The 26346-nt window shown below is 45.8% G+C and overlaps 4 protein-coding genes and 1 pseudogene across 7 annotated transcripts in view; 1 reads left to right on the plus strand and 4 right to left on the minus strand.

Moving 5' to 3' along the window:
• The window catches only part of Dixdc1 (DIX domain containing 1), a 69519-nt gene extending 67026 nt beyond the window's left edge, over positions 1–2493 (minus strand). Inside the window, exons 1-2 of the mRNA XM_032909234.1 lie at positions 2365–2493; positions 382–473 (exon numbers count right to left, since the gene is read on the minus strand). Of these exons, the coding sequence (XP_032765125.1) occupies positions 382–438 (57 nt within the window). The 5' untranslated portion in view covers positions 439–473; positions 2365–2493. The remainder of the gene's footprint in view (positions 1–381; positions 474–2364) is intronic.
• A 787-nt stretch (positions 2494–3280) lies between these two features.
• C8H11orf52 (chromosome 8 C11orf52 homolog) lies at positions 3281–9812 on the minus strand. The gene is given in 4 exon segments (XM_032909714.1): positions 3281–3860; positions 4475–4539; positions 5448–5485; positions 9724–9812. Coding segments are annotated over 4 exon segments (423 nt in total). The 5' UTR covers positions 9798–9812; the 3' UTR covers positions 3281–3614.
• Positions 9813–14985: 5173 nt separating this feature from the next.
• Hspb2 (heat shock protein family B (small) member 2) lies at positions 14986–16366 on the minus strand. 2 transcript variants are annotated; one of them, XM_032910310.1, is made up of 2 exons: positions 16063–16366; positions 14986–15639 (listed from the first exon to the last, which is right to left on the minus strand). In XM_032910310.1, exons 1-2 carry the CDS (start codon positions 16154–16156, stop codon positions 15185–15187), a joined length of 549 nt encoding a protein of 182 aa, XP_032766201.1. In that variant the 5' UTR covers positions 16157–16366; the 3' UTR covers positions 14986–15184. The 2 variants fall into 2 exon arrangements, with proteins under 2 accessions (XP_032766201.1, XP_032766202.1); XM_032910311.1 differs by having other exon boundaries at positions 14986–15357; positions 16063–16232.
• Positions 16367–16862: 496 nt separating this feature from the next.
• On the plus strand, positions 16863–20538 carry Cryab (crystallin alpha B). 3 transcript variants are annotated; one of them, XM_032910313.1, is made up of 3 exons: positions 16863–17407; positions 18435–18557; positions 20197–20538. In XM_032910313.1, the coding sequence occupies exons 1-3, from the start codon at positions 17207–17209 to the stop codon at positions 20398–20400; spliced, it is 528 nt and encodes a 175-aa protein (XP_032766204.1). In that variant the 5' UTR covers positions 16863–17206; the 3' UTR covers positions 20401–20538. The 3 variants fall into 3 exon arrangements, with proteins under 3 accessions (XP_032766204.1, XP_032766206.1, XP_032766205.1); XM_032910315.1 differs by lacking the exon at positions 16863–17407 and adding an exon at positions 18193–18216; XM_032910314.1 differs by lacking the exon at positions 16863–17407 and adding an exon at positions 18237–18326.
• Positions 20539–21365: 827 nt separating this feature from the next.
• On the minus strand, positions 21366–21955 carry LOC116908166 (annotated as a pseudogene).
• Between the last annotated feature and the right edge of the window lie 4391 nt (positions 21956–26346).

Consider the following 26346-nt stretch of genomic DNA (forward strand, 5'->3'; position numbering starts at 1 on the left):
ATCTGCCTCCCAAGTGCTGGAATTAAAGGCGTGCATCACCACTGCCCGGTTTAATCACAATTTGTTAAGCTTCTCAGATGCTCTGTAATTAACATCATTTTTTTCCAAAAGGTTTTTTTTTCCCAAAAGGAACATTATTTCTGAACAAACTTTATTGAGATCTTTCAAAATAGGGCATATCTACTGATCAGTTTTCCAACCTCTCCCTGGTCTTATGAATCCCAAGAAAAAAGTAAGGACTCAATGCTCAAGTGAGCTAGAATTCCTACAAGGAGGAAGAGCAAGAAGGGAAGGCAATATCCTGTTCTAGGCTCTACAGAGATAGTGCGGACATTCCAATAAGGTAGGTCACCGCACTCCTGACAATGCACCGGCACTTACAGAGGGCGCTCCAGGCAGAGAGGAGTTACAGACTCTCATAACCACTTGAGTCCCCATCTTCAGATTCCCTAGAAGATCCGACTCAGGGCCACCTAAAGACAGGAAAAGGAGATGCGTGAAGGTACATCGGAGAAGAAAATTCAAAAGCTAAATTAAGGGCTGGAGAGATGGCTCAGTGGTTAAGAACACTGACTTCTCTTCCCGAGGTCCTGAGTTCAAATCCCAGCAACCACATGGTGGCTCACAACCATCTGAAATGAGATCTGATGCCCTCTTCTGGTGTGTCTGAAGATAGCGACAGTGTAATCATAATGTATAATAAATAAATAAAGTTTTTTTTTTTTTTTTTTAAAAAAGCTAAATTAGGAGCCAGGTCGCTTCTTTTAGTCTATCAACTTAAGTCATCTTGAAGTGTCAGACTTAGGACCCTGATGAGCAGCTAAGATGCTATAACGGCAAGAGAGTCATCCTAGCTGCATTTTCTTTTATCTATGTGTTTGTGCGTAGGGGTAGAGGCGGGGCTGGTGACAGTGGAGGTCAGAAGAAGGGATGGATGTCCTGCAGCTGGAGCTACCTGAGGTTGTGAGCCACTGCACGTGGCTGTGGGAAACCTAACTCAGGTCCTCCAGAAAAGCCTTGATAACTGAGCCATCTCTCTAGTTCTTCAGTGACACTTTAAAACAATTTTAGCTTAGGTTTTCACAGAAATAAGAAGGATGTTTTCTTGGCTCTACTCTCCACCACCTCCCCCAACACACAGTCTTTCCCGCACTTGTCAAAAAAACAAACAAACAAACAGACAAACAAAAAACCATGGAACGTATTAAGATAACCAGAAGAAATACCAGATTATCTGCTCTGGGCACATTTTTTATTCATCAGAAACTTCTTCGGGCTGGAGAGATGGCTCAGTGGTTACGAACACTGACTGCTCTCCCAGAGTCTTGAGTTCAGTTCCCAGCAACCACATGATGGCTCACAACCGTCTGTAATGGGATCCGATGCCCTCTTCTGGTGTGTCTGGAGATAGCTAGTGTATTCATACGAATAAAATAAATATTTTTTTAATAGAGAAACTTCTTAAACTTTTATTTTTATCCTGGGAAACTTTTAACCTGTCACAGGAAGCGTATACATTGAAACTGGGTGTGGGAAGTTGAGAAAGGGTCCCACGTAACCCAGGCTGGTCTCCAATTTTCTATGTAATAGAGAATGGCTTTGAACTCCTGAACATCCTGTCTCCACGTTCTAAGTGGAGGGATCACAGACACACATGCTGCACCTGGTTCAGCATTTAATTCTACGGCAGAATTTGCCTACCCAATTTTATGTCAATATAGTGTTGCCTACAGCATTTTGAACCTCAAAGCTAAGAACCCTTGAAATGGGTTATTTTGTTTACCCCTAACTAACATATAGAAAATAAGCCATAGAATTGCCCCAACAATTTGCATCGAGGGTAGTCTTCCAGCCCACCTCTTCTAAACCCACTCGAACTAACGGGGTCGGTGTTAGAGAAAAGGCCTAGCAATTACTTTAAAGGTGGTGATAGTGGCGGCGGCAGCGACGACTACTGAATTTTATGTGATACTACAACCATTGTAAATTAGCGTTGATTCTCTATAAGGTTGATAATAGCAACACTAATGTGTGTGTGTGCGTGCGTGTGCGTATGTGTTGCAATTCCCTTGTCAGTATTCTACTCATCTTCAGGGAATCATCCTCTTATTGATCCAACAGGTATATTTGGGGAGAATAGTACGATGGGTTAAGGAAGGGGAATGAGTTACAACTCATCTCCAAGCTCTAACGTCTGAAGCAGGAACTTCACACTAAGACTCTACAGGGTCCTGAGAGGACTCGGACCGAAATATTCTGCGTTTTCCCCTTCGCACCCTCGTCTCTATGCACATCTCTATTTCCGATCTGGAGGCTCAACAAGTGGTAATATTTCTCAGCTACTCACCACTTTTCAGCACCTACCTCATAAATTATCGGCCGGTTTGGTTCAGCATCTTCCTGGCTAGCCCGCACTTTTACGGAGCAGCGCGTTCCTGCTGCCATGGCGACACGAAGGCTTGCGTAGGTCGGGCCTGCCTTCCCTGGACAAAAGCCAGCCCCCCGCAAGCCAAGGCTAGGCTTCTGCCTTCCAGGCCCCGCCTCCAGTCGACCAAAAACCCGCCCCTACCACTCTGGACCCGCCTTCCAGCATCCGTATCAGAACCCCCTACCACCCTCCGAGACCGGCATCTTCTTGTTCCCATCCCTCATTTAGTCCCGCCTACCGCCCGCCTTCAACCAATAGGAGCTTGCCCTCTGTTCTCAAACTCGCACCCCAACCACTGACCAGTGTAGGCTGATACACCTTACAAAACTCAGCCCCGGGAACAATCAATCACCAGCCTGTTCTACATATTATTTATTGACTGATTCTAAAGGTTCCTCAGACTTGCTAACAGTCTTGCAAGGAGAGTTTCTCTGGGATGTCTTCTGAGGGCTGTTAGTATCGACAACTTGAACTCCTTGCAGCTTAGTGGTTGGAGTCTCATCTCTGTGATAAAGGCTGGAGCCCTTGACTCAGCTATTAGGTTAATTGCCCACAATAGTCCTGGGGCTGTGTGCAAAAGCTCAGAAAGTTTCCCCAGAGCGTTTCTCTTCGGTTTTGGGGTACAGGTATATAAATTGGATATAATTAGTTAGCAGAGTGGCCACATCTGTAACGCCAGCACTGGTAGTAGGAGGTGGGGACAGATTATAATGTCAAGGGACCATCCTCAGCTATGCAGCCAGTTCCAGGCCAGTCTGGGCTACATGAGATCCTGTTTCTCAAAAAAACAAAAAAACAAAAAACAAACAAACAAAAAAACAACTAAGAAACAACCAAATAAACAACAAAAAGTCCAAACAAAATCAAATATCATTAAATAACTCCTATCAGAAATAGCCAGAGTGCATAGAGAGTTCTTGCTGCATTTGAGATTTCAAATAATATTAGGGCTCAAAGGACAATTTTTTTGCACATAAATAGTTTTTGGAACTCAGTCCACCCATAGTTAGCCTTACCACAACAGTGGCAAACCAAAAGATTCATAGTGGAGAGAGTGGGAGGGGGACCCACAATTCCAGATGTTCTGGTGTGCTTTAAGATAAATACATGGTCAAGGTCCTTGTTCTTGAGAACAGTAGATTATTCCCACAGTGGTAAAATCATACAAATCAGAACTTCCAAGGGCTTACACCAGGGTTCCATTGTTGCTGTCATACTGAGGTGTGGCCTGGGGGAAGCGAAGGGTGGCATACTCCGTAGCTGATTCTGAACGCAGGCATTTCACCTTGAGAGAGTGCGGCCGCATTTGGCTGAGCACATGAATGTCTGCATAGTGCAAGTCATTCTCCTCCGATGTGCAGTCTGAACTTTTCTTTTGCGGCACAGACGGGTGTAGCACTCGCTCGTACATCGGGGCCGTTGTTTCATAGTCCTGGTAGAAATCAACAGAATTAAGGGAGGTTCCCACGCAGGACCAGTTAGGCTGAGGTCCCCTTACTACGTTCCTTTGGGAGGCTAGGGAACACAACATGAGTCTCTCTCTCTCTCTCTCTCTCTCTCTCTCTCTCTCTCTCTCTCTCTCTCCTCTCTTCCTCTCTCTCTCTCTCTCTCTTCCCTCTCTCTCTCTGTGTGTGTGTGTGTGTGTGTGTGTGTGTGTGTGTGTGTGTGTGTGTGTGTGTGTACACCTTGGAAGAGGGTCCCTGCATTCCATCTTGTTAGAGACAGGCTCTTTCTTGTTTGCTGCTACATAAGCCAGGCTAGCAGGCTGGAAAGAGTCCAGTGATTTCCGGCTCTGTTTCCCATCTCCCAGTAGGGATGTGCTGGGATTATAGAAGCTTCTGTTACTGCCTCCGGCTTTTATGTGCGTTCTGGAGATCTGAACTCAGATAGTCAAGCTTGCACGGAAGGACTTTACCTTCTGAACCATCTCCCTAACCTGACACAGCAATTTCTACAGATGGTTGAGATGGATCTGTCTCGGGGTGAAAAAGCTGAGCACTGGGATCCAACATCTGAGCCTGAGAGGGCACAGAGGCCTACCGTTACCTTCGTGCCATTCTGCCATAACTGTTGCTGCTTCAGGATGCTCAATGTGGGTCTTGTTTGGCTCCCTGTGAGGGAAGAAAGCCAGCTTTAACTTTAATCTCTCTTTCCATCTCTGCTAAGACTGTCCTCTTCAAATGTCTATTGGCGTGGGAGTGGAGCAGATCTCTCTGGCTGCGTGCCTACTTGTCTCAGGTCTACTGACCTATTTCCAAACTCCGTCTCAGGATATCCAATCTGGCCCATTCCCTGTCTTCTGTCCTCCTTGCTCATGAGCCCTCAAACATAGTTTCATGAATATGCAATGACAGCTCATCCTGTGCTAGGCTCTGGGCCATGCTCTGAGAGATAAGGAGGAGTAAGCTATTTCCTCTGCCTTGGGAAATCTACTGTGTACCTGGGAAGCCATGTGAGGCAACGACTACTAGAAAAATATAGTACATGCTGAGCTATACCAGTGGGCCACTTTCAGTCAAGCCATTCTCTCCCAAGCGTCTGCATGAGGTAACTCCTCTGCCCCTGCTGGCTCTCTCTTCTGTTGACCTATGAAGAGATTACTTCCATGGCCTTGGAGTTTTTTGTTTGTTTGTTTGTTTGTTTTTGTTTTTTTTCTGTATTCTGTTGTAGAACCAATAGATACTACAATTATGTATTTACATGAATCTGCCTCTCACAGTTGGTTTTCAGCTCTTCCAGAGCTCTTAGAACACTCTCCCGGGCCTCACTTCCTCATTGGGAACCTACAGAACAGCTCCCAGACAACACAAGTGCTCAACTGTATGGTGTAGCTATGAGCAACCAACTCTGTCCCTTGAAGTAATGGGAGAGTCAAGGCCAGCATGTTAGAGGCTAGCCTCGGACCCAATAAACTAAATTCCCCTCTGCCTTGTCCACGGTCAAGTCTCTTTCTTGTCTTCTCCTGGATTTTACTGTCTTCTCTGATTTCCCTTGCTCTGAATACCCTCTCCGCTATTACCTGTCTTGTTTCTCTTCTGGAAAGTCGACGGGCAGCTCCTGTGTGGAGAAACAGATCACTGGTGTGCAAGAAGGACTCTGCACATTCTCCCCTTCGCATTTGCCCCGCCATCTCTTTCACATTCTTGGATGACATCCCCCCGCCACCCCAAAGATTCTCTCTGTGCCAGAGGCAGCCTGAAAACACTTGCCAAAGGTACAATGCCTCTCCTAGATGGATGGCTCTGGAAAGTAAAGCGGTAGAACTGAGATAATCGCACCCAAAATACTGGTTTAGCCAACCAGGCGCGGCATGCCAGGGATCTTGCTGGCCTGAAGGTTATTCTGGGCTTGTCTGTCAAACTAATCCCAGTAGAGTCTGAGGGACATCTGCCAAATTATGGAATATATTCCTGGATCCAGAGGCTGCGTCTTCATTGCTATTTTTTAAGGTGTGTGTGTGTGTGTGTGTGTGTGTGTGTGTGTGTGTGTGTGTGTGTGTGGGGGGGGTGTGTCTTTGAAACCCGAGACTTCCATTCTGGGAGTCATAGGAGCTGTCACAACCAGGGCTCCCTAGTCAAGGCCCCTCAAAGCTCTATTCCAGTAAGTGGCTACCCTTCCTACTTCCCTGTCCTTGTTTTTAGTTAACAGACGAAGTGAGAGATGCTTAACCTTTAATGCCCTTTGGAGCACTCTGTCTACAGAACTGGGAACATGGACTTTGGGGAATGACTCAGCAACCTTGCTCCTGGGGTCCCTCGTGGCGCCTACATATCTATGTGACTGATGCACAGGGAAACAGCCCTTGTCTGAGGAAACAGGGTGAATAGTTTCAAACTCCCTTTGGCTGTCTATTCTTGCTAGTATATTTCCAAATCTCACGAGAGCCCCATCTGTCTGATTTTGTCTTTCCTCAGGAAGTTTCCTTCTCATGGATTAAAGAGAAAGGAAGAAAGAGACACACAGACATCTAAATCATGCTTACTGTACTACTGTGGGGCGGATTTTTCCACATGTTTGATAAAGAGCTGTTTTGGCGTGATTTTCAGTTGTGAAGCAACTTGCTGAGAACCAGGGAGTTGGTCTAGCCAGTCTCTGCCTCTGCTCCTTCAGCTCTCCCTTTGGGTCAGAGCTAGGTCATTGGAAACAACACCCTGTCCCTTGTCACACTCCTGGTTTCCTGCTTGTTTGTATTGAAGTGGACAGAGAGAATATGGATGGGATAATACATGACCAGAGTCATCCAATTTTAGTGAACAGAGCCTGATTCTGAGTTGGCTATTACACAGAACTTGGACACAACCCGATAACCATAGGTGACAGAATTAGTTTGAGACTAGACTTAAAGAATCTAAATGGGCCCATCCCCCACAGTGGTCATAAGAATAAAAATGCAAACAATCCTTTCAGAATGGCAACGAGGATAACTACCCTTAAGCATACATGCATATACTGTCTGATGTAGCAATCTCGTGTCCCAGGACAGGAGGACCACACACAGCATCACTGCTTCAAAACAGGAAACATCCTAAATGACCAATATTGATGAGTGACTACGTAAATGGTAGATATAGAGGATGGCAAACCAGGCAGCCATGTTGAAAATGGTGCTAGAAGAACACCTCAGCACAGACAGTTTTCACTGTTTATTAAGCTAACAAAATGGCATGCTTTGGGGATTAAAAACTGTGCGAGTTTCAAAATAATGCGAAGGCTGGCTCAGTGGTTAAGAATGCAGACTGTTCTTGCAGAGAACTCATGTTCCGTTTCTAGCACCCACATGTGGTGCTTCACAACCCCCTGTAACTACAGGTCCTGAGTACCCAACACCCTTTCCTCAATCCACCCTCCAGATCCATACCTAAAACTTTAAAAATCAACATGGGGACACGTGAAAATGTTCTTCTCTTCGCTATGATCTCTCTTTTATATATAAAAATGATGTATCTATTTAACGTGCACTGGTGTTTTGCCTGTATGTATGTCTGTGTGAAAACGTTGGGTCCCCTGGAACTGGAGGAACAGAGAGTAGTAAGCTGCCATGTGGTTGCTGGGAATCGAACCAGGGTCCTCTGGAAGAGCAGCCAGTGCTCTTAACTGCTGAGCTATCTATCTCTCCAGCCCTTATGATCCCTTTTTATTTTATACTTGCTTATCTTCCAAATTTTCTGCAGTAAATGCTTACTGCTTCTGTATCAAAACCGGCAGTAATGAATATTCTATAAGAGAGCTCATCAATTATCATACTATGTTGAAGTCTGGGTTTTTAATATGATATTACCCATTAAAATTTGTCCAAAATTCTACTAGTATTTCAGGGTGCAAACCAGATTTTGGTTAAACTGTTTGGCACAGTGTTATTAGAATGGGCTCTGGAGTTAGAATGGCCATATCTGACTAACTGAGAGACTTTCAACAGGTTTTTAACCTCTCCGAGCATCCTCCATGTTCTTAATAATAAAGTGGACACTGTTAATAGAATCTAAAGATCATGGGATTGTTATTAAGGATTAAATAAAATAGCATAAGATATTAAGCATGACTTCTAACATTTTACGAACATCAACAAAAGGCAGACACAAGACTTGCCTGTGATCCCAGCACTTGGGAGGCAGGGGCAGAGGGATTGTCACAAGTTCAAAATCAACTTGAGGGTTGGGGATTTAGCTCAGCGGTAGAGTGCTTGCCTAGGAAGCGCAAGGCCCTGGGTTCGATCCCCAGCTCCGAAAAAAAGAACCAAAAAAAAAAAAAAAAAAAACAAAATCAACTTGATCTAAGTAGTGTGTTACAGACCAATCAGGGCTACAGATCAGAACCACCCCTCTAAAAGTAAGTAAACCAGGGCAGGGCCGCGTGTAGTGGTGCAGGCCTTTAATCCCAGCACTGGTGAGGCAGAGTCAGGCAGATTCTCTTGTGAGTTCAAGGCCAGCCCGGTCTACATAGAAAGAACCTGTCTCTAAAATCAAACGAACAAAAGAAGTAAATAAATATACAAGTTAACAAATATACACGTATAGGCAGGGACCTATTTATTTGTCCAAGTTTGGGTTTTTGAGACAGGATCTCACGATGTAACCTTGGCTATGCTGGACTGGCCTGTCTCTGCCTTTCAATAGCAGGGATCCAAGGCATTCACCACCGTGTTTAGACAAATGTCCTTTTATAACTGACTTCTACATCTGTCACTTCCTGGTGCTTAGCACATGCTCAGTTAATACTTGTTTAATAACCAAGTAGATTAATGAACTATCAGGCACAGGACTGCAGTCCAGTATTGTTTTCAAGTTTTAGGTGCTTCCCAATGTATCTCACTTCTCTCTCTACAGGCGATGTTTACTTGTAAATAAGTAGTCTTTGAACTCTGCCCCAGTCATGGAATTATGTAGCTAAGAGGCAGCTGAAGCCATATTTGGGAGTCTGTAGTGGTGGTGAACACCCTGGGGGAAAAGTTACAAAAACAACAAATTATTCGGTGTTTTTTTTTTTATTTTATTTTTATTTTTTGTTTTTACTAGCGTTTGCTCTCTAAAACCAACCTATGGTGCAACAATAGGGATTGTATATTTTAAAAAAGCTAGGGGATTTAGCTCAGTGGTAGAGCGCTTGCCTAGCAAGCGCAAGGCCCTGGGTTCGGTCCCCAGTTCCAGGGGGAAAAAAAAGCTAGGACCCAGTGCAATGACCGGACTACCTGAGGCCACACAGCAAATAGCATGAACGTTATATTCGCATTTCCAATGGATACTCTTCCTTCCTACTTCGGCAGTTTCAAACAAACATTTGTCCAAATGCGGTTGCTCAATCCATGGTCACATCCCTGATTACCTACTAAGGAAAGAATGGACTGTGAGGTCTAGCCGCTGCACTCGGAATCTTGTTTTACCGGCTAAGTTACTAGCCATGTGACAGTCATTAACTTCTCTGAATCTCCGCTCCGCTCCTTGACTGGCTATTCAACGGTAAGACCACTCACTCCCAGGAGTGCTGGGACAATTAGTCGAGATTATAAATGACTGCACAGAAAGAGCACTCGAATGCTCCCGTTATGATGATCTAAGGAAGAACGAAAAGGAGAGCATCAGAAGGAAAGAAGAGAAGAGAGAAACAAGGCTGGCCCACCAGTGCAGCCGATCTCTGGCCACTGTACAGCTTGCTGTGTTTTCTAAGCGTCCTAAGGTGCCGCTCTGTGTTCGACCCAAGACACGGCAAGTGGAGGAAAGCACGGTCTCCAGGCTGTCTGATTCTCAGGGTTTCATATCTACCACTGGAGGCGGTCCCCTCCACCTTTCGGCCCTACTCACCAGCTTCCCCCACAGCACAGCCGGTTTCCCATGGCGGATGTGTCTCACAGGGAGCGCAGCTGGTTTTCAGACATAAAGAGGGTTGCGCATTTCCTGGTTCCTGGCTGAGCAAACCGCCGCAGCTCCCAGGGAGTCTGTCAGTGTCAGATTTCAACAAAGGAGGTTGGACCTTAGAAGCCACCTGGTGGAATGATTCCCAAGTGATTGTTCCCAGCCAAAGGGCAAAGAGACACACGGGCTCCAGGTGAGAGTTATCTCACCTTTGGGATTTGAAACTTCTTTTGATGAAGCTGCAGGCTTCGATTTATAAAGAAACCTGAGATACAAAAGGGCTCTGAGTTTCCATAGGAAATGTCTGTCACTGTATCGCGCGGCCTTTGAAATACACCCTCCATAAGGGAGTAAAGAGTGGTCCCTTATGTTTACCCTACCACACTCAGGTTTGAATTTCACTGTCAAGGTAATTGGTAATAGATTCATATCTTCTCAGTGTGGGTTTGAATCCTAGAGGCTTTTGGAACCTGAAATGTAGGGAAATGAAATGCTCTTATAATCTCATTACTAGAATTAATGTGTGCATATCTCCTAACTATTTACCGTCTAGATTTATAAGTACTGAATGCATTACCTAATCCTCTTTCTGGTATAAACCAGATGGCTGAGTGATTGGCACGGAGCACTCACTCAGTCACTATAAAATCTCCACTTACCCCTGCTTGTAGCTTCTGCTTCCAATGTCCCAAAATTGGACTCATTCCTCACTGGCTAGAGGCTATAAGGCAGCTAAATGAATTCCCCTTAGAAAATAGGTTTCCCGGTTGACTGTGGTGGTGCATGCCTTAAATCCTGGCACTTGGGAGACAGAGGGATAAGGATCTCTGCGAGTTTGAGGCCAGCCTGGGGTACAAGGAGCAAGTTTCAGGCCAGCCAAGAATTCAAAGAATTTATAGAGGGACCCTGTCTCAAATAAACAGAAACAGAACCAAACAAGAAAGAAAGAAAGAAAGAAAGAAAGAAAGAAAGAAAGAAAGAAAGAAAGAAAGAAAGAGAAAGAAAGAGAGAGGGGGCTGGAGAGATGGCTCAGTGGTTAAGAGCACAGACTGCTCTTCCAGAGGTCCTGAGTTCAAATCCCAGCAACCACATGGTGGCTCACAACCATCTGTTATGAGATCTGATGCCCTCTTCTGGTGTGTCTGAAGACAGGGACAGTGTACTTATATATAATAAATATAATAAATAAATCTTAAAAGAAAGAGAGAAAGAAAGAAAGAAAGAAAGAAAGAAAGGATATGGCTCCAAGAGAATCTTTGAAACCTACAATGCCAATTTCTTGGCATACTTAGAATATTGTCATAATCAGCCCCCAACTCCACGGAGTACACTGGATTCTGAACTCCTCCCTGTTGGAGTTTAAATCTTGGCTCAAATCCAGACAGACCACAACAGGCCAACATGGTTCCACGTGGAAAGGTTTAACAAGAGAAGAGTAGAAGAGGAGAGGAGTAGAGGCCGGCCATGAGCACGTGGAGGGAAGGGGGGGATGGGGAGAGAAGGGACAAAGGGGAAGAGGGCAAGAGCAAGAGAGCAGAGAAGAACAAGAGCAAAAAAGAGTGAGGAGGGGGCGAGCCCTTTATAGTGCCAGGCACAGCTGGCTGTTGCCAGGTAACTGTGGGGGTGGGGCTTAGACAGAATACCAGCACTCCCCATCTTTGGAAAATCGGGCATGACAGTAACACCTATAGGGCTGTGATAACTGAAGGAGAATGTGTATACAAAGCTTTAGTCTGGGCCTGACAGATGGGACGTCCTCAGTAAGTCTTAGCCATTGTCACTATTATTAATTCTTGTTCTCAGCCAGTTATCAGATGGCAAGGCATTGTATTTTACTATCTCATGTTCCAATCCCTCAGACCATCCTGTATCCTACTATTAACAATATTCTTTTCAGCCTGTAACCTGCTTCCCCTTCCCCATCTCGAAAGCCAGCGATAATCCCTTGCCTCTTACAGGATAGAATTCTCAAAGCCCCTCACAATCCGCTTCACTTCCAGACACCTTCAGCAACTTAAAGGACTTTATACAGATTCTTAGAGGGCCAGAAACTCCACAGAAAAGACAAAAAAAGCACCCGCTACACCTTAAAGCACATCAGTCTAAGTGTAGAGGGATAACAAAGGCTGATGAGGATTCTCTCAAAATCAGACCCGGCCAGTCCATATCTGGAATTATTTGAGGCTCCTCATGGATGCTCAGGGTCTATTGTCAGTCTATTACGAGAGAGGATCTGCCATCTGTAAGAGGAGGCACAGAAAGTGACACAAGATATGGCTCAATAGACTAGTCACAGCTTTACTAGGGAGAGGGAGCTTTAGAAGAAATTAGCCAGGGGTTGGGATTTGGCTCAGTGGTAGAGCGCTTGCCTAGCAAGCACAAGGCCCTGGGTTCGGTCCCCAGCTCTGAGAAAAAAAAAAAAAAAAGAAATTAACCAGGCCTGGTTGTGCCAGCCTGTCGGCAGCCCCATGTGAATGAAATCTCGAGTGAATGTGTACTTTGATGTGGGCTCAGCCTTTTAAATATGGATGTTTATGAACGATTGATCAGTGTGTACAAAGACTAGCAACTTCGGCTTCCTCCTCCCCAGTGTTCGAAGCCCAACATAGAGCCTCCTACCAAGACCAACCCCTGTGCTGTATCTAATAAACATGCTGAGGGGATGGAGAGCCTGTCCCAGATTGACCGTATGTTTGTCTTTGTGTCTGTCCTTTCTTCATTTCCTCGACACTCTTCCCTAGGGTTCTTGGGCCTGAGCTTTTAGGATGCTGCCCCTGTAATCTCAGGTACTCTGGAGTCTGAGGCAGAAGGGTAGGCCAGTCTGGGCTACACGGTGAATTCAAACCCAACCAGGCACCTTAGTCAGATTCTGTCCTAAAATAAATGTTTAAGACTGATCAGTGGTGGAATCCTTGCCTAGCATGTACAAGGTCCTAGGTTTAATCTCTTGTCATATGTGTGTGTGCTCATGTGCGTGTGTGTGCATGCCCCAAAGGAAAACGGAGTGGGCTATTTGTGAAGTTTGAAGTCTCTGCAACTCAAAAAGACACAGAAGCAAGTTGATTAATAACTTTAGAAGAACTTTGATGTTTTGATGGAGTGGAGGTTTGAATTAAATCAGCGATTTTCAAATGTTTTTTTTTTCTTCAAGTTTTTTTTTTTGTTTTTGTTTTTGTTTTTGTTTTTGTTTTTGTTTTGACTTAAATAAGGCTCAGGGCTGAGCGTGGGCTTACAGTGTGTGAGGCCTGGCTTCCCCTCAAGCAAATAAGTAGCCCAATTAAGTTCAACTCTAAAGGAAATTAGGAAGCTCTTCCATTTGAAATCTGAAATGGAGATTTGAAAATATTTTATCATCATTATTGTTTTTTAGATAGAGTTTGCTGCAGTCTAGACAGGCCCTAAACTCATGACATAGCTGAGGATGACTTCGGGTTCCTGGTCTTCCTGCCCTAACCTCTCAATTGCTGGGATTGGGTCACTGCACCTAACTTTCATTCACTTATTTATTTTTACTTAAAACTTTGATATAGATTTACAAAAGGTGGCTATTTTTTGTAGTGTCACAGTTGTAGGACTGAAGAGGCAACATACCTCCTTTTCCTTAAACATTTTTTTAAACTTTCTGCATGAAGATAAAAGTTTTTTTTTTTAAATCTCATAGCTAATAATACAAGTCAGAAAACTTTTCTCCAGAAGGCTAAAGAGTAAAATATCTTAAATTTTACAGGCCATGCTGTGTATCCTTTCTTTTTATAGTCTTTAAGAATACACAGACACACACAGACACACACACAGACACACACACACACACGGTCTGTAAGTGGTAGTTTTCCAGTCAGGGCTATCAAGTATGGGCGTTGTCAGAGACACTTCAGTCTTATGCTCACCCACAGGTTAGGCTCACTGAGGGAGCTCATCAAAGGTACCGGTTTCTTACGACTTACATTTACAATGCTTGTCTCCAGTACTTGATTGCCCGGTCTGCGTATTGCTTGATAAATACTTACTGAACTACATGCTACATGAAGAGTAGCGTGTATCCCCAGTCGTTTCTCTGAGGTGGGCTTTCATTTCACTCAGTCTCTGTAGGGCTCAGGGGCTCTAACTGAGCCTGCGCCTCTCAGGCAAGCGCTCTATCACTCCAGGTCTTGCTTTTGTTTTTAAAAGAAAGCAATTTTAAAGCCAATAGTCAAATTATTTGAAGAAGAGCTCTTAACTCAGGGGTCCACACACCCTTAAGAGGGATATGAATGGATCTCAAAAACTTTGTTGACAAATTCGCATGTGTGTATTTTTCTGGTAAGAGGACTGATAGCTTTCATTGGGTTTCAAATAATTTTTTTTAACCCCTAAAGCTAAGAAACAACCACATTAATGAAGGAATTTCAAATATCCGCTATGACATGGAATGCATAGTCATTCATAGAAATATATGAATGACTAAAAGGAACCCTTCAAATCGTACACATGTATGAGGCTCTCTCGATTGTAAAGAGCGTGGCTACAGCTTACCCCCACCAGCTGACTTTTCTGAACACACCATACCCCCAGCACTAAAATCACCTCAGCCTTTCCTGACCATTGCCACTACAATATGATAGTAGAAACTGCAAGTCTTAGGTTAGGTACTGTTCTAGAGTTCCTCTCTATGGGTTATTACTAAATCAGAAACAATTGCTTTCTTGCTTGAGTCTTCCCTGTACTCAAATAGGAAGGTTGTAGGTTCAGTGATAATGGTGGATTAATGTGTCTGTGTGCCCATGTATGCACACCCCTTCCCTCTCTTAGAGACCTTTCCACGCATATCCCATTGATGTGAGGAGCAAAGTACTCACTCTAGAGCTTCAGGCTACTCTCTCCAGCCAAAAAAACATTTTTCCTAACCCCTACCCAAAAAAAGGGCCAGACAGCCTGGAGACCCTTGTTTTTGTGTCCCTAATCGCCAGCTCAGACAGTGCCCTCTGGGCTGTTTGGATGGCCTATCCCCTATCCCTCCCAGGATCACCCTCTCTTTTGTTGCATTGTGAGAAAATTATGGCTAGGAATTTGATCTGGAGCCAGTGTCAGCTTCCGGGTGTGATCTCAGCATCCAAGTGTGAGCTGGGGACGCTGAGACGATAGGCATATTTCACAGCGGCAAGAGCAGCCTATGACTTTCTGCCCACACGGACGCCATTCGGTCTACCAGGTTACAGACAGGAGCAGCACAAACAAGGCCCCTAGATTTTGGTTTATTTAGCCTCACCCAGAATTAAATCGAAGGCTATGATTCATCAAGGGACCAAACCATACACTGTGGACAATGCACCTATCCCATCTCCCAGGGATGCTGCTCCCTCTGGGGTGTGGTGGATTTCTGGAATCACCACGGGAGGTAGACAGGGGATTCACCGGGTTCTGGGTCTGGCAGTCAGGGTTCAACTCCGGCTACCTCTTCCTCTTCCTCGGGGTCAGGAGGTGCAGGAAGCAGGGAGATGTAGACCTCATTGACTTCCGTGTCCAGATGCCGGCCACCCCGCGGTGCCTCCAAGTTAAGGATGCCATCATGGGAGAGAGCAGCTCTGACCCGCCAGGGGTCCACATCTGCAGGCAGGACATAGGTGCGACAGAACTCTCGGGACACGAAGCCGTGGCGGTCCAGACGTTGGGGGTGTCGGGCAGACACCTCTAGCAGGTTGTCCACAGTCCTCACGGTCACCTCATCTGGGGTAAAGTGGCTCACATCCAGAAATGCCTGGAACTTGCCTTCACTGAGCCTGAGCTCTGAGGCCCCTGCCCTGCCGCCCTCCCCAGCTCTGGCGGCCCGGGGCCGAACATAGTAGCCATGGTAGAGGGTGGGGGTCAGGATCTCTTCTGGCAGGAGGCCTGGGAGCAGAGAAAGAAAGAGAAGGCAAGAGGCAGGATGAGGAAGAATGCAGCAGGCACAAACAGGGCTGAAAGGCGATATCTGGAGATATGGGCTAGAAGAGCAGGTGGGAAACTGTAGAGGGGCTGGGAAAGGAGAGGAGATGGTTACGGAAAAAGCGAGCTGGAACTGGAGGACAGAAGCAAAACCAGAAAATACTCTGAAGCGTGCAAGGCCCAGATACCGAAAGCCCTGCGGGTCTAAAGTTTGGTCCTGAAGTCTGTTAGCAAGACCAGAGAGAGTCTTGCTTGAGGGGGGAGTCTGGGGTGGGAGATGGCTCACCTCAGGAGTTCACTTAAGCCCCAGGTAGAGTGGAGGCCAGTGAAGCTGGGCAGTGAGCCCAGAATTTCCGGAGGTGGGGGTAGGAAGCATCTGAGCCATACCTTCTCCGAAGCGCTGCTCGCCCAGGCGGCTAGGGTTGGCAAATTCGTACTCGGCAGTGGCTGGGTGGGCGTGTGGCACTGTGCGGCCCGACATGACTGCTGTTGCGACTAGTAGCCCTGATCCCAAGTGTAGCCCCAACAAGATCAAGGCGACCCCTCCAGCTTCAGAGGGAGAGCCAGGACTCAGTCAGAGTGGGGGCGGGGTCTACACCACCCAAAATAGTGCAGAGCCTCTGGGGGATGGGGGAGGGGTGGGAGCCTAAGTCTAGAGTGCAGCTATGAGGGTGTGATCAGCGCAGCCTGGACCCCCTAAGTCCCCTCCTCTGCATACCCTTCAGCTGTCGCATAGGCCTGGAAGAACAGCTGAGGGTCCTGGTCCTAGAGCAAGCTGGGAAGAGAAACTGGTGCGCTGCAGGAGGGCAAGGAGCGGCCTGGTTGGGCCCTTCACCAATTGTACATTCCACATTACCCTTTGTCCTTATCAGTCTTAGGCACTGAGCACATTACTTAGAAAAAAAAAAAAAAGACAATGTTCTATGAGCCACAGAACGTCAAAAATACAAGAAACATTTTCCGTCTTTTTAACGTCAGGGTCTTCTGAACCTAGATCAACTCGGGGTTCCAGTCAGACACCTAGTTCTGACATATTGGTGGTCACAGCTCTCCTCTGGGACTCCACAAAGAGTTAATGTCCCTGGGGCTCAGCCCAGGAAGATTCCAGCCTCTGCCCAGGCCCAAGATAGTTGCTGGCTCAATTCCCCTGGCATGCAAGACTGGAGAGGAGGAGGGGCCCACCAGCAGCTGCTTGGGATTCCAGACCCTGTCCTGGCTCCAGAGAACAAGGATGGGGTGGGTGGGTGCCACTGGGTGTGGACAGAGAGCTAGTGAAACAAGACCGTGACAAGTCACCGGCCAGCTCAGCCCTGCCCTGTGTTTCTCTTTTCTTAGCTCAGTGAGTACTGGGTATGTGTCACCCTGCCAAATCCCTGATCACAAGTCCCCATGAACTGTCGGGGAGCTGGGATAATAAAACCCCTGACATCACCGTTCCAGAAGCTTCACAAGACTGCATATATAAGGGGCAGGCTGTAGCAGCGGCTGAAGGAGTTGACCGGCTAACCGACTCTACACTCATCTAGCCATCATGGACATAGCCATCCACCACCCCTGGATCCGGCGTCCCTTCTTCCCTTTCCACTCCCCAAGCCGCCTCTTCGACCAGTTCTTCGGAGAGCACCTGTTGGAGTCTGACCTCTTCTCCACAGCCACTTCCCTGAGCCCCTTCTACCTTCGGCCACCCTCCTTCCTGCGGGCACCTAGCTGGATTGACACTGGGCTCTCAGAGGTAAGTCTCCCTTGTGCCAGGGCAGGAATACATATCCTCCCTGGTCTCTCCATTCCTTTGCCCTTTCACCCTGCCTAAGTCATTTTAGGCATGTGCGTGTGCAAAGGTACCGAGAAATGAGGTTACTGTTTTCTTCTTCCTGTGGGCACCTGTTTCTGTTTGATGCTCCTGTTTCCTGGTCCATTTTTCTGTGCATGGTGCCTCTTTCTCCTCTTTCAACTCTTTTACCCACCTCTTTAATAGTCCCAGTCCTGGCAGATTTTATCATCTCAAACTGTAGAGATCAGATAGAAACCCACTCATCCTGGGCTTTTCATGTCCTCTTGATGGAGCTGGATACATCAATCAATATTCTCTCTCTCTCTCTCTCTCTCTCTCTCTCTCTCTCTCTCTCTCTCTCTCTCTTCCCTGGCCTATGACTTTCCGGGTTCCTCGGGGCTGAGACAGTGCATTGACTTCAGTCCATGCCTTAAGAGGAGTGACTGTCCGACCACTCTTGGGAAGCCCTGACTTCTTATCTCAGCAGCGTGGGAGATAAGATTAACAGAGGTTGTCACAGATAACACTGTGGTTTAAAAATATTCGAGTGTGAGGAAACGGGAGCTGAGTGAGCAAGGGCTTTGGAAGGACAGAACATTCCAGATCGAGTGGGTTGGAAACTTGGCAGGCAACTGAACAAGAAAAAGGGGGCTTTTGTTTTATAGACAAATGACAAAGCCAGCATTGGGTAGAGAGGCAGCAGATGCCATCCCCAGACCCGTCCTTGTGACCAGTCCCCTACTGACCTGTCCTCTTCCCTGTGCCTCTCGGTAAAGTTTGGGACTGATGGATGACTAAGAGGTGTCTTTTGGGTATCACCATGGTGGCTCACATACACCAGTGTCACTAGCCATAAGAGGATTTTCCCCCCAGCAGCCAGGTAGAGGATGGATTACCAGGGCAGGAAGTAAATCTCCTGAACGATGAGCCTTCTCCAGCTTAATGAACATTCTACCGTCTTTCCTCCTCCGCCCCCTTGTTATTCTAGATGCGTATGGAGAAGGACAGGTTCTCTGTGAACCTGGACGTGAAGCACTTCTCTCCAGAGGAACTCAAAGTCAAGGTTCTGGGAGACGTGATTGAGGTGCACGGCAAGCATGAAGAGCGCCAGGTGTGTGGACCTTTCTGCCTTCTCTTGTGAATTCATTTAGTGCCCTCTGGATGCCAGGGACTGCCGCCACCAGCCTCTGAGGCTGGCAGAATTCCAGTTCCCAAACATAAGACTAGATCAGGAGTTATAGATCAATGGCTAGGAAACAAGTTAGGGCTAGATCTGCTGTTAGTGTTGTGGCTGTGCTGAGAGAACTTTCCCCTGGATGTTCCTTTTGATTGCCTTGTCTTGTCCAGTGACGTCAGAATAGCAGAAGAATTCTCAACAATCCCAACCCTCAGCACACCCTAGGCCAATTGAATCTGCAGTTTTAGGGACATAGCTCAGGCATCAACCTTTAAACGAACAAACAAACAAACTCACTCCTTGGGTACTTTCTGTACCCCAAACTGGCAGCCATTGCTCTAGGCACAGTGTGTTATACATAATGGCTGTGCAAAATGACAGTCACCACGGAGTAGAAGGCAATAAAATCTGTGGCTTTTGGATGTTCAGGATTCCATGCCTCTTCTGCTCAGTTTAATGCTAAGCTACTTGGTTTGTCTGCTTTTCAGAGCTTCAGGCTTATGGCTGTGAGGAAGTTAATTGAGATTTGTTTGTGTGGATGCTTGGGGTACTTGGGATTCAATAGGTAACAGGATTAGCATCCACAATTCCTCTTGCATTTTTAGCATTTTTTTCTTGACTTCCTAAAAAGGTGTTATGATTGCTTCTTAAAAATTAATGACTTAGGGCCTGGAGAGATGGCTCAGCAGTTAAAAGCACTGACCACTCTTCCAGAGGTCCTGCGTTCAATTCCCAGCAACCACATGGTGGCTCACAACCATCTGTAATGGGATCCGATGCCCTCTTCTGGCATGCAGGTGTACATGCAGATAGAGTGCTCATACATAGAATAAAAAAATCTTAACAAAAAATAACTCAGCTGGCCAGTGGTGGTGCATGCCTTTAATCCCAACATTTGGGAGGCAGAGGTAGACAGATCTAAGTTAGAGGCCAGCTTAGACTACAGAATGAGTTCCAGGAGAGCTGGAGCTCAACAGAGAAACCCTACTTATCTCAAACAAAACAAAAAACAAAAATCAATACCTCGGTTTTGCTCATGATTTAGGACTGGACCACAGTGTCAGTGATAGGGTTACCTTATATAATATCAGCAACATTATACTAGAAACATTCTGAGACATTCCTGAGCAATTAGGACAATTTATGGGCTTCCTATAAGATACAGAGATACTCAATGCCAAAGTGGGAGTCTAAATTCCATGGGTCCAGTCAACATGGATTCATTCCTTTGTGAAAGTGCCCTGAATTGTAGTTGTGTCTCCAGATATGAAGATCTATGAAGTTCGGGGCTGTTTCAGATTTCCTACACTCTGATTGGTAGGTGTGGCCATCCGGACAGTTTATTCTAGCCTTAAACCTGGACAAACAGCTCTGGACTTAGCTATCTGCATATTTACAGTGTTGGAGGTGAACTCAGGCCTTTCACTACTAGACTGAATCCCCAGCTCCAGATATTTTTTTCCCCTTAGGGCCTTTTGTTCTAACCCAAGGGCAGGGGATGTCTGAGTCTGGGGCAAGTGGTGGTATTTCCTGTTCTTATTTCTCTCCCTCGTCCTTCATTCTCTCGGATTAGGACGAACATGGCTTCATCTCCAGGGAGTTTCACAGGAAGTACCGGATCCCAGCTGACGTGGATCCTCTCACCATTACTTCTTCCCTGTCATCGGATGGAGTCCTCACTGTGAATGGACCAAGGAAACAGGCCTCTGGCCCTGAGCGCACCATTCCCATCACCCGTGAAGAGAAGCCTGCTGTCACTGCCGCCCCGAAGAAGTAGATTCCCTTTCCTCGTTGCATTTTTTAAAACAAGGAAGTTTCCCATCAGCGAATGAACATCTGTGACTAGTGCCGAAGCTTACTAATGCTAAGGGCTGGCCCAGATTATTAAGCTAATAAAAAATATCGTTCAGCAACAGACCTGCCTCGTGTTTGCAAACCCAGTGTGCTTTAAACCAATCTGCAAACATAGCAGATCTACTAATCCCCACACTGTGATTCAGGGGACTCCGAGGATACTTTTGGTCAGAATGATTGGCTCCAGTACTTCGTACAGTACAAACCCAGGGAAAACCATTCACTCTCCTGGTATTCCAGTCTTCAGTTTATAACACACTGTACTAGTTAGGACAGAGTCCTTAGGAGTAGACTAAGTAGGGAGAAATGGTGACGTCCCAGCAGCAGGTGATGAATCAGTTCTGGCTAACTCCACATAAAAGACTTCAGTGCATTTCTGAGATTAATTACTTCACCAGGGGGACACGGTGGCCTTGGTGTTATTTGAAGAGTGTCCTCAGCTAATTCACAGGACAGTAAATAGCTCATGGGTGGTGACTGTCAAACGAGCCTCTCGGGAATGGCACAGAGTAGTCAACAGATACATTTTAAACCAAGACTGCACGGAATCCATTCTCTACCAAACATGAAAATGACAATAAGAAATCCAGCAAAAAAACAAAACACCAAAAATCAGAAGAACATCTTCCTCCTAAAATTACTAACCCCTGGGGTAGGGGGGGAAGTCCACACAAAATAGAAATCCCCCAAAAACTTCTCTCCATTTTAATGGGTCTAGACATAGTTTCTGTCAGAGTCACTGAGCCCTGCTACACGATATCTGGCAAGCGTGTAGCACCAGTTCTCATCTCTACTGTATATTAACTTTAGGTTCACTTGAGGATGTGCCTTTTGAAGATTTTTTTATTTAGTAATTATTTTTTTTTATAAAACTTGATAAAAAATAGTATTTCCAACTGTACAGTCACTAGAAGTACACAGTTATCAAAAATGCACACACGTCACTTGGCCTCTCCAGCACCTTCGGCTTTCTGTGCCTGGTCTGTTTTGGAGTCTCTGTTTTCTGCAGGATTATTCGCATCCTTACCCACATCGGCTTTCCCCTCCTTCCCTTGGGTTCCTTCTTTCCCTTCTTTGCAGGGGCCCTTTTAGGCCTGGCCTCTGTCTTTGGAGGAGAAAGTTTAGCAGACAACCTTGCAGATCTTCTCTGTGGCTCGTCCTTCACCTTGGCTTGGTTTCCGTTAGCTTCCCCTTCAGTCTTTCTTTTGGATGTGGCGGTGGCCCAGACGTTAGCACTGAACACGGGTATGCAGCGGCGCGCGGGTTTGGTCCGGCCGGGGTCGTCCTCACTTTTTCACACTAGCAATTATTATTTTATGAGATGGGGTATGTGTGTGCGTGTGCGTGTGTGTCCCACAGCTGGGGTATAGAGGCCAGAGGAGAACTTGGCAGTCTATTCTCTTCTTTTATCTTGGGTTCCAGGGATCCAACTCAGGTTGTCAAGCTTCTGTGGCAAGTGCTTTAACTTGCTGCGCCATCTTGCCAGCCCCACGAGAAATTATCTTAAAGTGAGATAATTACTTTCACAAAGCATACAGTTTGGGAACTGATCCTGTGTTGCAGGAAAATGGAAAAAAAAAAAAAGGTTTCTTTTATACCACACTAGTGCTGGCACTGTAAGGCCACATGGCATTCTGTAGGATATTTTCCTCTCAGGCAACAAAGCGTTTCACCCGCGAAGCTCTATCCCATATCGCTACTCTCTGAGCCTGGCTAGCTCAGCCGATAGAGCATGAGACCCTTAATCTCAAGGTGGTGGGTTCGTGCCCCAGGTTAGGCGCAAATTTGTTGCAGTAACCTCTCCAACCCAAATAGCCCGTGCAAAGAAAACACAGCACTATTAATATGAATACAGGCTCGTGCCTAGATTGGGCAGATTTTACCACTACACCACTGTATTCCCCAGCTGTGATATCCCTTATAGCTTGCGGTTTCTCCAGGCTATGCGCTTCAGCCCCATCTTCCTTCTGCCTCCTCCTTTCCCATCGACGCCCTCTCGCTCTCTCTTCCTAACTTTTCTGCTCCACTTTTCCTTCCCCTGCCCAATCTCCTGCTCTCACCTTTATTTTATAAGTTAAAATGGGGAGAAGGTTCTGAAGAAGTCACCTGAGTCCTGAGTATGTGACTAGACAGCCCTTCTTGGGGCAGTGGAATTAGTGTCAAAATACAAACAACTCCGGGGTAACCCACAGCAATCCTGATTTTGAAGTTCTTTTTTTTTTTTTAAACAGTTGCTTCAGGTCTTTTTGATATAGGAGAGAGGAGCTGGGGTAATATGAGCTTTCTGCTTTTTGTTTGTTTGGTTGGTTGGTTTGGTTTGTTTTCGAGACAGGATTTCTCTGTATAACAGCCTTGGCTTTGTAGACCAGGCTGGTCTCGAACTCACAGAATTCCACTTGCCTCTGCCTCCTGAGTGCTGGGATTCAAGGTATCCCTTGCCCAGCAATGTTTCAAGTCTTATAGGTTAAATGATCCCTTATAAAATCAAAATAGGTCTCCGATAATCTGCTGTCCCATGATCTACTCAGAAAGCCCCTTTCTCTAACACCGGAATCAATTTCTGTGTTTGTGCAGCAATCAATACTGGTTACATAAGGAAATGCTAATGTTCCCTTTTGGTCTGGCCAATGGCAAGATTTGTTCCAGCATTCATTTCACCTTCCAAGCCATGTGCTTCATGTAACAGAAACCAAGGGCAGCCGCAGGTGCTTCAGAGAAAGCAGAGAAATTCCTTCGGTCTTTGCTGATTCTTGAAAGGGCTGTGACCCAATTATGGTAAAAGAGACAGCAAGGATGTCTACTTGAGATGCTTCTAGGAACTATTTTTAAACTATGAAAGAGGGTTGAGGAAGTAGTTTAGTGGTAGTGTTGTTTAGTATGTGTGATTGTGTGATGTCTTAGTTCTCATCTTTGACATAGCAAAAATAAAACGCTAAGAAAAAGCTGAGAAGAGAGAAGGGTGGGGGTAGGAAGGTGCGTGTGTGTGTGTGTGAGAGAGAGAGAGAGAGAGAGAGAGAGAGAGAGAGAGAGAGAGAGAGAGTGAGTCCTGGATAAATGTCTACTTTGAAGAAATCTTGGAAATGGTAACTGAAATTCTTTGTCTCTGCATGTGTGCATGAGTTCACATACACATGTGTGCATGTGTGTTCAGGCCAGAGGTTAATGGTGCTATGTGTCTCAGTTGTTCTCTGCCATAGTTTTGTTTTTGCATGTGTGTCTGTGTGTTCATGTAAACATTTGCGTATGTAAATGAGGGTGCGTATCAAGGTGCCTGTGTGTCTGTCAGGGGTCAACCTCTGGTCCTTGCTTTCACTTTGTTTGAGTGGATGTCTTGGTTTTCCCCATTGCGTACTCCGGACTAGCTAGCCTTCCAGCTTCCTGGGATTCTCCTGACTGGCTCCCCCTTTCCTGTGGGACCTCTGGAATCATAGACACGTGTGCCGTTGTGTTTGGCTTTACCTGGGTTCTGAGCATTTGAACTCAGGTCCTTACTGTGCACATCAAATGCTTTTATTCTCCCATCATCTCCCATCATCTGCAGCCTACATCCTATCTCCCTTGAGCCGAGGTCTCTCACTGAACCTTAAGCTCATAGATTTGGCGGAACTGGCTGGCTAGCAAGCCCTAGGCATGTGGCTTCCTCTTCCTCTCCAGTGCTGGGATGGCAGACACACATCTCTGTTTTTTTGTTTTTTTTTTTTTTAATGTAGGTGCTGGAGCAAACACTTTATTGACTAATTGACTGAATTTTCTAGATAGAATTACTAAGATTCTATTTACCTGTGACTTAATTTACTCATTCAAGTTGTACAGTGCACTCTCAATAATACATGCATAGACTTGCGCATCTATCTCTTCAGACAATTTTAGATTTTAGTACTCAATACCTTACATACATTCAGCTCTAGATGACCATGTGTCTGCTTTATTTACTGATTTGCCTATTTTGGATACTTCCTAATAATATAACCTTTAATATATGGCCCTTGGTGACTAGCTTTAAAGTTGGTTTTTGGGTTTTGTTTTGTTTTGTTTTTAGATTTTAAATATGTTTGTGGTGGTGGTTTTCGAGGCAGGGAGGGTTTCTCAGTGTAGCCCTAGCTGTCCTGGAAGTTGCTCTGTAGACCAGGCTGGTCTTAAACTCTGAAATAGCCTGCCTATGCCTCTGCCTCCTAAGTGCTGTGTGTGTGTGTGTGTGTGTGTGTGTGTGTGTGTGTGTGTGTGTGTGTGTGTGTAAAACCCTGTGCTTTTATACACTCAGCTTCCCGAGAAACTGCCAACGCTGCCACAGCAGTTTGTCATTTTCCACACACACTAGCAGTGTGCACACGTTCTAATTCCTCCATTCCTGCCTCAGGACTTGCCTCTTCTTTTTCTTGTGCCCATCTAATGAGGAATCTGGCAGTTCCTATTTGTGTTAGTTTTGGTTTGGGAGCTGGGGTAGAACTAAAAGAATGTTGAGAATCTTTGCTCATTCCCAATAGTTTATCAAAGTGAGCAAGAGATACATGGTATAGTAGGGGCATGGATTTAAACAGAGAGCATGAAGTGCCCAGGTATTTTGAGGATTGAAGAACTGGTTGTCGGGTTGGGGATTTAGCTCAGTGGTAGAGCGCTTGCCTAGCAAGTGCAAGGCCCTGGGTTCGGTCCCCAGCTCCGGGGGAAAAAAAAAAAAAAGAACTGGTTGTGTGAAAGGGAATATGGATCATGAGGCAATGGAGAAAGGGCTCTACTAAACTCTTCAGGATTTATTTGGAAGGCAACAGAAACCAACACATGTGCATGAGTGCACGCGCGCGCGCGCACACACGCATATGCACACACACATACATACACACTAATTAATTAAAATTTAGTAAATCTGGACATCTTATTCATCAGTTAAAGGCAGGGCAGATGGTATTGTTACCTGGGCTCAGCACAAAGAGTGGAGTGAAGACAAAGAGCAGAATTGTTGAGATGGGAAACTTCAAGGAAGCGTGTAGAAATGTCAGCTCATGAAAGAACTGGAGAAGTAGTCAGAGAAATGGGAGGGGACAGCTGGCCACAGTGTCGTGGACACCAAGGGAACGACAGCCAAGAAAAAAAGAGATGGGTGGGCCAGTGAGGCGGAGGAGCCTGCTCACACAAAGAGGGCCTTACAGACAGGAATACCTGTGGCAAGACCGGGCTCAGACTGGCCATTGGCGGTGTGCATGGCTTCTAGCTTAATGAGAAAAGAGGTTGGAAGATGTGGAGAAAGAAGCCTCCTCAACCCCCACTGTAATCTGCAGCAAGAAGCCAAATGCAGTGTAGACGCATCAAATAAAACAGTCACTGAAGTAGCCACTGGGTTTGGCAAAATGTCCACTTTCATGGATTGTTCAGGGCAGGGTAGGTTAGGGAAGTAAATGAGAAACAGATTCTTGCCAAGAACGGAAAGGGTTGTCCTTTTTCGTAAATGTCAGGTACAGTGAAAACCTAGCATGCATGTTATGTTTGCTCCAGAGAATTTAAATACATTCCTTTTGATATCCAGAGCAAGGTGAGGGGTCCTTGGTCACTCCTGATATTTGACTCTGCTTCAAGATTCTGACCAATGTCACAGTAGAACAGATGCAAAAGTTGCAAAGTTAGGGATGGAACTATTGTTTACAAAGAGGTAATCATCTGTCAAAATAAATGAAGAAATGAATTCTAGAAAACTGGAATTCGAGAAGTCTGCAAGATAAAAGTCTATGTATAAAATTCTGCTCTGGGTTTAAAATCTATTTTTTTTCTTTTTTCTTTTTTTCAGAGCTGGGGACTGAACCCAGGGCCTTGTGCTTGCTAGGCAAGTGCTCTACCACTGAGCTAAATCCCCAACCCCTAAAAATCTATATTTAATGAT

This window comes from Rattus rattus, chromosome 8, assembly GCF_011064425.1.
Source record: "Rattus rattus isolate New Zealand chromosome 8, Rrattus_CSIRO_v1, whole genome shotgun sequence".
Lineage (NCBI taxonomy): Eukaryota > Metazoa > Chordata > Mammalia > Rodentia > Muridae > Rattus > Rattus rattus.

Coding starts and splice junctions, on each gene's coding strand:
- Cryab (XM_032910313.1), top strand. CDS start 17,207: ATGGACATAGCCATCCACCACCCCTGGATCCGGCGTCCCTTCTTCCCT. Junction 17,408..18,434: donor TTGACACTGGGCTCTCAGAG/GTAAGTCTCCCT, acceptor TTGTTATTCTAG/ATGCGTATGGAGAAGGACAG. Junction 18,558..20,196: donor GCAAGCATGAAGAGCGCCAG/GTGTGTGGACCT, acceptor CTCTCGGATTAG/GACGAACATGGCTTCATCTC.
- Hspb2 (XM_032910310.1), bottom strand. CDS start 16,156: ATGTCGGGCCGCACAGTGCCACACGCCCACCCAGCCACTGCCGAGTAC. Junction 15,640..16,062: donor CGAGCAGCGCTTCGGAGAAG/GTATGGCTCAGA, acceptor CTCTGCTCCCAG/GCCTCCTGCCAGAAGAGATC.